Source organism: Diabrotica virgifera, chromosome 1, assembly GCF_917563875.1.
Source record: "Diabrotica virgifera virgifera chromosome 1, PGI_DIABVI_V3a".
Classification (NCBI taxonomy): Eukaryota; Metazoa; Arthropoda; class Insecta; order Coleoptera; family Chrysomelidae; genus Diabrotica; species Diabrotica virgifera.
Window position 1 is genome coordinate 232,119,591 of NC_065443.1, and position 12,627 is coordinate 232,132,217.

Genomic DNA, 12,627 nt, shown 5'->3' on the forward strand with positions numbered 1-12,627 from the left:
ATGACAGTTTGCTCTATAAACGTATATCCGCAAATGCTTCGTTTCGAGGTATGGGGTGTTGAAATTTTTTTTTAAAAACTGACGATTTATTTATTACTCTAAAACCGGTTCAGATATGCAAATGAAATTTGATGTGTGTTCTAAGAGGTAACTATTGTGCATTTTTTGACATACAATTAAGAAGTTTTTATCTACTGTTGGCGCGAATATAGGTAATGGTCTGAATTTTTTTAAAGAAAAACATAGTACGCCACTGAGATATTTCAAATAAAAAATCATATTGGAATTACTCATTCAATTTGTGATACAAAAATCTATTCTTCCTTTTTTTCATACATCGGTCGTGCCGTTTTTATGCAAAAAGTGAAACATCTTAACGCTTACAAAGTATTCGAAATAAATTTCTATATATTCATATGAAAAAGAACTTGTCATTTCTAATTCATACATACCCAGTTTGTTTTTTTTTTATTTCAAATTACACACCCACGGACACACGACAATGTTGATAACGTAAAGTTTACAGAACAGGAAGACAAAACTGTTTAACCATTGAGGCTATGATGACAAGCGCCAGTATAATATCACTGACTATTCATAAATTTGTTGATACTTTGTAAATCTGATCTTCGTGTATTTTAAGTATGTATACTTTATTGTTTATTGTTTCCATAAAAGTGATAGGTATTACCTGACAAATGACCTTTAAAAGCCATAGCAATTTTTATGTTGCATTATTTTTATTAGAGAATTTTTGTGAGCTAGAAATAGTTTTCTTATTGTTACAATTATTCAATAATAATTATCTTAGGAGCAATCTTAGCCCAAAGATAATCTATAAAGTCTAAAAAAATAATGAATGTAAAAAATATTATATTTATATATCGGCGTCTCTAAAAATTTGGCGCCCCCAAATTCTGGCGCCCCGGGCGGTCGCCCGGCTCGCCCGCCCCTTTATCCGGCGCTGCATTCTATATTCTCAAAAAGTATAACATAAAATTAAGAATGTGCTACTTACTTTTAAAATAGAATTATTGGCTAAGGTATGGTATGTCCAAAAGAGTCTGGTAGTAACAAAATAAGCAATTATCACATCTATGCTGTAATGCCCGTGAGATAACTCCAACATTATGACTCCCAAGCAGGATAATATCCAATACAACCAATGCACCAAATACAATTTCTTCGGAGTATCTAAAAGAACATTTTTTTAGTTAGGATAAAATTTAAATACACGATCGAACAATCGGCTTTAAAGGTCCCTCATTTGTAATAAAATAATACCTTTGTAATAATATCAATATTTCATATTTTATTAAGTTAACATAATATTTGCTATATTAAGGTATATCACAATTCTTCTTTCGAAATATGTTTCATTAATATTATAGCTTTTTAAACACTTTCTTTGATTTACATGAGTTTAAAATCAATTACAAAATTCTTTCATGATATAGGAATTAAAATAACAAAATAGTTTATGATTTTATATTGTGTCCTATAAATAATAAAAACGTGGTATTTTAAAAAGCTCTTTTTTATAAAAGTGTAATTATTATTATTCGATTCAATTCGATCAAATTTGATTTTATCTAATTTTATTTACCTACTTTTTATTTAATTTAATTTTTTTATTTAATTTTATTGAATTTTATATAATCTTATTAATTTTTAGTGAATTTTATTTAGTTTTACTTAATTTTGTTTAATTTTATTAAATTTTTTCAATTTTCGGCGATTTCTACAAGCTGAGCTGGGCTAAGCTGGAGCTTAAGATTTGTTAGTGTAACCATTAGATACCTAATTTTATTGAATTTTATATAACTTTATTCGATTTTATTGAATTTTATATAATTTTACTGGATTTTATATAATTTTATTTAATTATATCTAATTTTATATAATTTTTTTAATATTATATAATTTAATTTAATTTATTTTATACAAATATTTTAAAATCAAAATTAGCAAAATCGATCCTGTCGTTGAGTCGTTGTCAAATTGTCTTTTGAATGATGCCAAATAGGATTTTGGAACCGTGTAAAAACATCATATTGTTCGTTAAAAACATCATATTGTTCGTCCGCTATATAGGGGAGTGCATATAGATTTTCACTTCGAAAAAAATCAAACAAGATAGAATTTTTTGTAATTTCATTAAGAAATATTTAATAAACAACATATCAAAAAGTTCTACTCGAGAAGTGGGTGCTTCATCAAAAAAACCTTATACAAAGAATTTTCTAAAATTAAATCTGTATCTTCTATAATTTTTTATTTATAACGCTAAAGTCACCCTTCTCACAAATATTGGCGCACTGTAAACTAGCGTACGACGAAGTGCACGGTTGAGTTATTTTAATGTAATTCTTTAACCAATGGATCAAATGAAATTTTACAAATTGAACATAAAAGAAGAATAATTAAGCTATCTTATGATTATAATAAAAAGCAATAAAATGTATGGGCATAAGTACGGTTTGGGCGGAAAGTGAGCCCTACATGAATTTTGTTTAAAAATGATTTAAAAATGTGTAACTAATACAATTTTTCTTATAAAACTCTCAATTTTGCACAACTTACGTTTCAAGCATCTTTCTAAATGATGTTTCATTAAAAAAAAATCTCAAAAATTTAATTCACATGATATGACGTCTCAAAAAATGTAATTTTTGAAATCTTCGTAGTTTTATAGAATTACTACCACTTTAAGACAATATTACTCAAGTTTAAAGAGATCTATTACCGTTTTATAAGCGCTTTTTTAAAGCTTAGGATGTAGTCTTTAAAATACACTAAATTATTTTACTTTAGAAATGAAATAAACTATTTCTTTTTGAGAAAATTAAGAAAGATAACAAAAATGTAATACAAAAACTGAAAATTACTAGCGAAAAAAATGTTTATACAAAGTGATCAAAGCTTTTTTCTGTAAAACTTACCTAAAATACATTTAATAATAAGCTTCAACAATAATAAATGTTCAGCAAAAAAATTTTTTTTTTAGCTCTTATACAGTATGTCTGCGTAACTTGGAACAACTTTTTTATTATCAGTTTTACGAAAAAAAGTTATTCTTTATAAGATACTCTGCATCGTATATAATCTAAGACGCAACCATCAAATATCAAATTTAATTAATTTTATACGAGGTATGTCAAAAAATATGAATTTCACTCACGAGTAAAGTACCTTTACATTTCACAATATCGAAAATCGTTATTAAGAGAAGTTGTTTGGAATTAAAAAATTTGTTGTAGTGTTCAATTACATCCTTCTAATTAATATATTGTGAATAATAAAGCCACTTAACTCTTAAGAAAATTCATATTTTTTACATACCTCGTATAAAATTAAAAAAGTTTAATATCTGATGGTTGTATCTTAGATTTTAGACCAGGGAGAGCATTTTATGAAGAATAACTTTTTTTCGTAAAAGTGATAATAAAATAGTTAGGTATCATAATTGTAATAAAATGATGATGAGTATCCGTAATTTGAGAAAAAATTGAAATTTTTTTTTTTTCGATTAGAATGATGTAATTTTATATTTAAACATAGTTTTTAATTTCAAACAACTTTTCATAATAGCATTTTTTGATATTCTGGAATATAAAGGTACTATATTCTTTAACGAAATTCATATTTTTGACATACCTCGTATAAAATTGATAAAATTTGATATCTGATGGTTGAGTTTTAGATTTGAGTATCCAGAGCATTTTATGAAGAATAACTTTTTTTCGTAAAATTGATAATAAAAAAGTTTTCCATATGTGGTTCCTAGCTACGCAGACATACTGTATAAGAACTTCTGTATAAGAATTTTCAAATTGCAATGTCATATTCGGATTCAGTATAATCAAAAACAAAATAGAAACATATTTGATAAAAGTAAAATGATGAATTTAACGATATTTTTAAAATTATTTATACAAAACAATTGTTATTGTTTAAACAATTAATAAACAATTAGCGGCCAAATCTGCGAGTAGAACTTTTTACTTTAACATGTATATAAACTAACAAAAAAAGTTTTAGAAAAATATAAGCTTGTTTGAATTTTTCCGAAACAATGAATATTTTTGTTCTAATTGCACTCCCCTAATAACTTTTCCCATGAGTCACGATTCATTTTCAAACAAATTAAGTAAAAACATAAAGTGAAACGAACGTCGATGTGTATACAGTCGGAAAAATGAAAGAATACCCATGAACGAACATATAAAACACGCTGTATTTTCCTGTCACCGTGCACAAAGAAAATTGCCCAGCGCAAGTACATGTAATAATAATTATTACATGTACTTGCGCTGGCCAATTTTTTGTATGACACGGTGACAGGAAAATACAGCGTGTTTTAAATGTTCGTTCATGGGTATTCTTTCATTTTTCCTACTGTATACATTTTGTATACTGTATACTATCTATTACACCCATCGGCGTACGTTTCACTTTATGTTTTGACTTTATTTGTTTGAAGATGAATCGTGACGCATGGGAAAAGTTATAGCGGACGAACAATACCGAGCTATAAGAAGTATTGACTTAAAAAAATTGTAAATGATAAATATCTACTTACATTCCGATATGAGTAGGAAAGTAAACGTCAAAATGACAGTATGTCCACTGTAAATGAAGTCGCCGCAGTAGACGTGCTGACCATTCACCGACAATCCCATACCGGACATGAGTTTCGCCACTCTCTTGACTATCATCAGTGGCGACGTTCCGTTTGCTTTCGGTGAACATGGATAGTTTCTATTCGATAGAGGCAACACGGTTACGTACATTGTAATGGCTCGGTACAAATATAACAATGACATTAACAAAAATATTCTTCTAAATACGATAAATCTGTAACAGAATAAAATAATATATGATTACAGATTGAAAACAACTCTACTCATTATCAGGTGTTTTAAGGCATGTCAAGCAAGTTTAAAAAATCACAATAATTTATAAGGGACAAGATTAAATTTATTTATTATACTTCTACATTTCTCTTTTCTTCAGGTCTGACTTACATGAATCGTTCCAGTGCTCATTTCCTCATGTGTGTTTACGTATTTGAGATCTCTTAAATTCTCCATTTTTGATATAAGATATTTACTTATTTTATCATTTAACGGTATTGATGTTTCACTCAAATAAAAGTTTTCGAATTCACAAGTTATTTTAAAAATAGAATCATGTGTTATTGTTTGTGTGTTGGTTTCCTATACGTATCAGTCTCATATACAGTATGCTTATTTGAGATTAAAGCATCCAGGAAAAGTAATGAATTTCTTTTCCATGGTAAATTTGATCGACTCTTTCTTATGGTTTGTATTCATTAGGAATGTGTTTGTATTAATTTAGTAATATTTTGAACAAATGCAAATTTGTATTAATTTAGTAATATTTTGAACATACACTAAGCATCAAAATTAAAGCACCACCTTAAAAATGGGACATTTTTGATGTCTCGTATTTCCTAAACCTGTTGTCCGATTTTACTGATTTTTTTTGTATATTATAACTTTATTCTTTAAGAATATCGATGTAATATTATTGCTAAACAGGTAAGTGTTATTGTATACCGGGTGTAACAATGATAGTGTGTTTTTTCCTCAAAGTTTGGAACACCCTGTGGAATATTCTAGCGCATATAAAATATTGAAATTAATACTCAACTGTAGCCTTAGGCTTCCTTATCATTTTGCTTTTTGACTAATTCGCTTATGTAGGATAAGAAAAAAGTTAGGTACTTTAACAACTAGCCATGTTATTCATTAATACGGGTGTTTCTAAATAAGTGCGACAAACGTTAAGGGGTAATTCTGCATGAAAAAATATTGACCGTTTGATTTATACACATATGTCCACAAATGCTTCGTTTCCGAAATACGGGATATTGAATTTTTTCTTACAAACTGACGATTTATTTATTGCTCTAAAACCGGTTGAAATATGCAAATGAAATTTGGTAGGTTTTAAGAGGTAGTTACTGCGCATTTTTTGACATACAATTAAGAATTTTATATTCACCATTGGCGTGCATACGGGATGTATCTAAAATGTTTATACCCGTATGCACGCCAATGGTGAATATAAAATTCTTAATTGTATGTCAAAAAATGCGCAATAACTACTTCTTAAAACCTACCAAATGTCGTTTGCATATCTCAACTAGTTTTAGAGCAATAAATAAATCGTCAGTTTGCAAGAAATAATTCCAACATTCCTTATCTCGGAAACAAAGCATTTGCGAACATATTATGTTTATAAAGCAAACGGTCATTATTTTTTCATGCAGAATTACCCCTTAAAGTTTGTCGCACTTATTTAGAAACACTGTATTGATGGATAACATTGTTAGTTGTTAAAGTATCTAACTTTTTTATTTTCCAACTTAGCGAATGAGTCAAAAAGCAAAATGTTAAGAAAGCCTAAGGCTACAGTTGAGTTTTAATTTCAATATTTTATATACGCTAGAATATTCCACATGGTGTTCCAAACTTTGAGGAAAAAACACACTGTCAGTGTTACACCCGGTATACAATGACACTTACCTCTTTAACAATATTATTATTAGATCGATATTCTTGAAGAATAAAGCTATAACATACTAAAAAAATCACTCAAATCGGACAATAGGTTTAGGAAATACGAGACATCAACAAAGGTCCCATTTTTAAGGTGGTGCATTAATTTTGATGCTTAGTGTATATAGAGAGGGGTAAAATTATGGAATAAATTAATTTTCTCTAAAATGACGATTTTGGAGAAAAATCCCGAAACAGGTCGATTTTTATTTTAAGATTTTTTGGTATATATTTCATACTAGTCACATCATCTATCTGGACGTGATGACGTAATCGATGATTTTTTTAATGGGAATAGAGGTCGTGTGGTAGCTCATTTGAAAGCGTGTTCAATTCTCTATTCAGCAAAATAAACATTAACATCATTATTTTTATACATGGGGTCAAAAAAATGATTTTCGAAATAAATTAACTTAAGCAAAAAGAAGAATGTATGTAATTTATTTGACTCAAAATACATTCTACTGCTGTCAGAAAATAGAAAAACATGTTTATTTGGCAAATAAACATAGCTTTTTGCTTAAATTAAATGTTCAAACTGCCAAGAGGCTAGTGGGAGGCTGTTTATTTGTTTATTTGTGAAATAAACATTTTTTCTATTTTCTGGCATCAGTCCAATGTATTTTGAGTTAAATAAATTACATTCATTCTTCTTTTTGCGTCAATTAATTTAATCCAAAAATTATTTTTTTGGTCACCCTGCATAATATATAATGATATTGATGTATATATTACTGAATAGAGGATTGAACAACCTTTAAAATGAGCCACACGTCCCCTATTCCCATTTAAAAAAAATTATCGATTACGTCATCACGCTCAGATGGATGACGTCACTAATATGAAATATATGCCAGAAAATGTAATTTAAAAATAAAAGTCGACTTGTTTCGGGATTTTTTCTCCAAAATGGTCCGTTTTAGAGAAAATGAATTTATCCCATAATTTTGCCCCTCTCTATATAAAAGCAATGAAGTCCTTAGTCTAGAATAAGAATAAAATAAAATATGCACTTACCTATGTTTGTGAAATATCATAGCTATCAAACTAGTATTTACAGAAAATATAATTATATATTCTGATACATCTAACGCCCAATTATAAGCAGGTACATTGTCGAGGAACACATCTGGAAGAGGTGGGTAGACCTCTTTATCGGGTACACGTTCGTGTACTAGACTGAGTGAAGTTAGGGTTAAAACAAAACTAAAAAACATTACTATTGCAGCTAAAATAAAAAAAAAATACATTAATATACATTTCTTTGAATCAAGCGAAAATAAAAACATTAATAATGGTAAATATTATATAAGTTGATTCGTGTTGGAAAAGAGAAAAGTAGAAGAAAAAGCAATCCTATCACATATTATGTCGAAGCAAAACATACAGGGTGCGCCAAACCTCTGGTTTTCTTTGATTACGGCTAAACTATGGGATATCCAAAAAAATGTTTTTAACAAAACTAATGTATATCAAAACCGTCTATAATTTAAAATTATTTTCGATTATACAGGGTGGGTCACAACGACGGTATGAACCAAAGTTGCATTTTTTTAAATGGAACACCCTATATATTAAATCATTTTTGAATAGTTTCTAAAAATATGAAAAATTTGTAAAAGGTCTTATAGGCCTAAAGTTAATAATTTTCGAAATATTTACATTTTTATTGAGAAAAATGGTAATATTTATAGGGCTGTGGAGTGTGGATTATGTTTCCAAGGTAATAAAAATTTAAGTAGTAGGTCAAAGTTTTTATAATATAGTGTCATTTTTAAATAATTTAATATCTTTTACTTACAGCCATAAACTATACAACGCTAGAAAATGTGAAGAACATAGATTAATTAGTTTGATGAGCCATGTACTTAAAGTACTCCTTACTATCATTCACTCGCGCATATACACCAAATTAGAAGAACAGCTGAGTGAAGTTCAATTTGGATTCAGATCAGGACTCGGAACGAGGGAAGCACTTTTCAGCTTGCAAGTTCTAATACAGAGAGCCAGGGATGTCAATTGCGATGTGTATGCATGTTTCATAGATTTCGAGAAGGCATTTGATAAAGTCCCACATGGAAAACTAATCGATATCCTAAAAACATCAGGACTCGATGGTAAGGATATAAGACTCGTTTCAAACTTATATCTCCAACAAAAAGCAACAGTTCGATTCGAAAATGAACTGTCCGAAATCTTCACGGTTGAAAAAGGAGTCAGACAGGGTTGCATACTGTCACCAACATTATTTAACATATACTCTGAAAACATCTTTAGAGAGGCCTTGGACGAATCAGAAGATGGTATTGCAGTAAATGGACAACTTATAAATAATATTAGATATGCAGACGATACAGTATTGCTGGCGGATAGTGCGCAGGGGCTCCAAAGGATCATGGATAATGTTGTAGAAGCATGTAACAAATACGGCCTAAAACTAAACTGTAAGAAGACAAAAATAATGATCATTAGTAAAAACACCAACATAAACGCCCAAATTACAGTAAACAATACACCTCTAGAGAGAGTACAGAAAATATGCTACCTGGGCTGCAACATTAAGGATACTTGGGATCATAGCTACGAAATAAAAACTCGTATTGAAAAAGCCAGAAGCTCTTTTAACAGTCTTAAGAAAATTCTCTGCAACTTGTCTTTAAGTATCAATATACGCATAAGAATTCTTAGATGTTACGTCTTTAGTGTCCTCCTATACGGAGTTGAAAGCTGGAGCCTGACAGAAGATGCCATAAAACGGTTAGAGGCGTTTGAAATGTGGTGCTACCGACGTATGTTGAGGGTCTCATATATAAACCACACAACTAATATAACTATTCTCCAGAGGCTAGGAAAAGACAAAGAAATAATTAACACCGTAAAGAACAGAAAATTGGCTTACTTCGGCCACATTATGCGTAATGAAAAATACCGACTGCTGCAGTTGATTCTACAAGGCAAGATTGAGGGCAGGAGAGGCCCTGGACGTAGACGTATATCCTGGCTGGCCAATCTTAGGAAGTGGACTGGTCTAACGTCAACTGATCTATTTCGAGCTGCCGTAAATAGAATAAGATGGGTCAATGTGGTCGCCAACATCTCCAGAAGATAGGCACTTTTAGAAGAAGATAAACTATACAGTGTGATCACTATTTGCAAATTCAAAATTTTCTCATTTTTTTTTAAATGGAACACAATGTATTTTATTATTGCATTTTGTAATAATTATTACAACCTTTCTTTTGGTATAAGGTTGTATATACATAACATGTTTGGTTTTGTAAATATTTAAAAAAGAACTATAGATTTTACGTTTCGCGGATATTTTATATCCGTGATAATTTTAATTAAATTTTTTTGCAAAAAAAATTATAATCTGATTTTAGAAACATACACTAAAATATCAAAGATGAAAATAAAAACGTAATTAAAGATTAAAATAAAACGTATGCAAGTGCAACTTAATTGAATTTAATAACTTTAAAATTATGTTACAAACATTTTTTTACATAGTAATAAGTATTTAATATGGATAAATTAATTATTAAATTAAACAACCAATTTTAAAATCTTAGAAATTTTTCTACCCTAGTAACTTTATTGTACCCAATTTTGTTAGTTAAATTGTATTTACGAGTAAGATCAGTTAATAACTTTTTAATTTACCTACATCTTGAGAACGTATAAAGTATGCTTTGAAACAAATGAACGTTATAGAAGAAAGTATATTACGAAGTAAATAGTAGGTTTGTTCTAGCAAACAGTCAAACCAGTCAGAAACCGTCAGCAAACAGTTGGTCAGTGAGAGAACATAATACAGTCACCAGTGCTATCCCCTCTACTCGCGCTGGTCCACTATTCGCTGATGGTTTCAAACCGTTTGAAACTGATGCTAGAACAAACCTAATATCTATGTACTCGTGTCACAAAAGCTGGTAATAATTTCGAATGGTTTCGCCCAAAACAAATGTCATATATCAATTGTTCGGTTGAAAAATTAAAATTTAAAATATAAAAAATTGTTACAAAAATTTCAACTAGAAAAGTATTACCAGTTTTTGTGACACCAGTTAATACTATTTATATTAATAAATAATTTGCCTAATACATTTAACATTCATTTGCTTCAAAGCATACTTTATAATTATGTTCTTAAGATGTAAGTAAATTTAAAAGATAAATTAAAAGTTTAACTGATCTTACTCGTAAATACAATATACCTAACAATTAATTTGGTGCAGAAAGTTGCTGTGGTAGAAAAATTACTAGGGTAGATATCAAATTTGGTTGTTTATTTAATTTAGTAACTAATTTATGCATTCATTGGTACGGTAAAATATTTTTTGTAAAATACATAATTTTAAATTATTAAATTCAATTGAATTTTACTAGTATACGATTTATTTTAATCTTTAATTACGTTTTTATTTTCATATTTGATATTTTGATGTATGTTTCTAAAAGGAGTTTATAATTATTTTTTTTGCAAAAAAATTTTTTAATAAAAAATCCGCAAAAACGTAAAATCTATAGTTTTTTCTTTAATACCTACAAAACTAAACATGCTAGGTACATACAACCTTATACCAAAAGAAAGGTTGTAATATTTACTACAAAAGTCAATACTAATATACAGGGTGTCCCATTTAAAAAAAATGAGAAAATTTTGTATTTGCAAATAGTGATCACACTGTATATTTTATGGCTATATGTCAAATATTTTAATTTATTTAAAAATAACAGTATACTAAAAAAACTTTGACATGTCATTTAAATATTTATTACCTTGAAAGCCTAATTGACAGCCCTTTGAATATTACAATTTTTCTCAATAAAAGTGTAAATATTTCGAAAATTGTTAACTTTAGGCCTATAATACCTTATATAAATTCTTAATATTTTTAAAAAATATATTCAATAATGATTTAATATATAGGGTGTTCCATTTAAAAAAACACAACTTTGGTTTGTAACGTCGTTCTGACTCACCCTGTATAATCGAAAATAATTTTAAATTATAGACGGCTTCGATATACATTAATTTTGTTAAAAACATTTTTTTGTATATCCCATAATTTAGCCGTAATCAAAGAAAACCAGAGGTTTGGCGCACCCTGTATATCAAAATTAAACCAACAGACGAACAGACCAACCAGTGCAAACAAACAAAAAAAAATAACAGGTAAAAGGGGGAGAAGTGTACTTTTGAAGTGTGTAAAATTAATAATTCTTAGCTGAGCGCTTTCGGCTTATAAAGCCATCTTCGGAGCTATGCTACAATAAAAGATCTCTAATGAATAATTGATCTTAGAATTCAAAGTTTAACTTACGTCAAAAAGGTCAAAATACCACTATGAAGAGAGATGGGTTCCATTTATGATATGAAATACTTCTGTTTCTTATGTAGTTTTTTATTGGTTGGAAAAAACCTTGTCTGTCTGTTTTTTCCACCCAATAAAAAACTACATAAGAAACAGAAGTATTTCATATCATAAATGGAACCCATCTCTCTTCATAGTGGTATTTTGACCTTTTTGACGTAAGTTAAACTTTGAATTCTAAGATCAATTATTCATTAGAGATCTTTTATTGTAGCATAGCTCCGAAGATGGCTTTATAAGCCGAAAGCGCTCAGCTAAGAATTATTAATTTTACACACTTCAAAAGTACACTTCTCCCCCTTTTACCTGTTGTCATAAGTGTGTACAAAACTTTTTCAGTCTTTACATTTAAAAAAAAATAAGACATATATACGAACCAGAGGAAGTCGATATTGACTAAATAACCGATCCATAAACATCTATATCTATATCAAATTGACTAGTTTTTTTTGGAAAGTAAAGTTCTTGCCTCGCTGTCCACAGTCTAACCCTGCATATTCTATCAAATGCTTATTTAAAATCTATGAACATCGGATGAACCTCACGATGAAACTCTCAGTTGTCAAGATAAAATAATATAAATATTTTTTATATATCTCAAGATAGTTAATGTTAGCTACCTATTACAGTCTTGATATTATTCGAATAAGATAACGTTATCC

General features: G+C 28.9%; 1 protein-coding gene across 8 annotated transcripts in view; it reads right to left on the reverse strand.

The window, feature by feature from the left end:
* The window catches only part of LOC126879065 (phosphatidylcholine:ceramide cholinephosphotransferase 2-like), a 520,373-nt gene that overhangs the window by 11,626 nt on the left and 496,120 nt on the right, over positions 1–12,627 (reverse strand). For all 8 annotated transcript variants that reach the window (XM_050641958.1, XM_050641959.1, XM_050641965.1 and 5 more), the window contains 3 exons: positions 7,605–7,815; positions 4,583–4,857; positions 1,019–1,194 (listed from right to left, as the gene is read on the reverse strand). In XM_050641958.1, the coding sequence (XP_050497915.1) occupies positions 1,019–1,194; positions 4,583–4,857; positions 7,605–7,815 (662 nt within the window). The remainder of the gene's footprint in view (positions 1–1,018; positions 1,195–4,582; positions 4,858–7,604; positions 7,816–12,627) is intronic.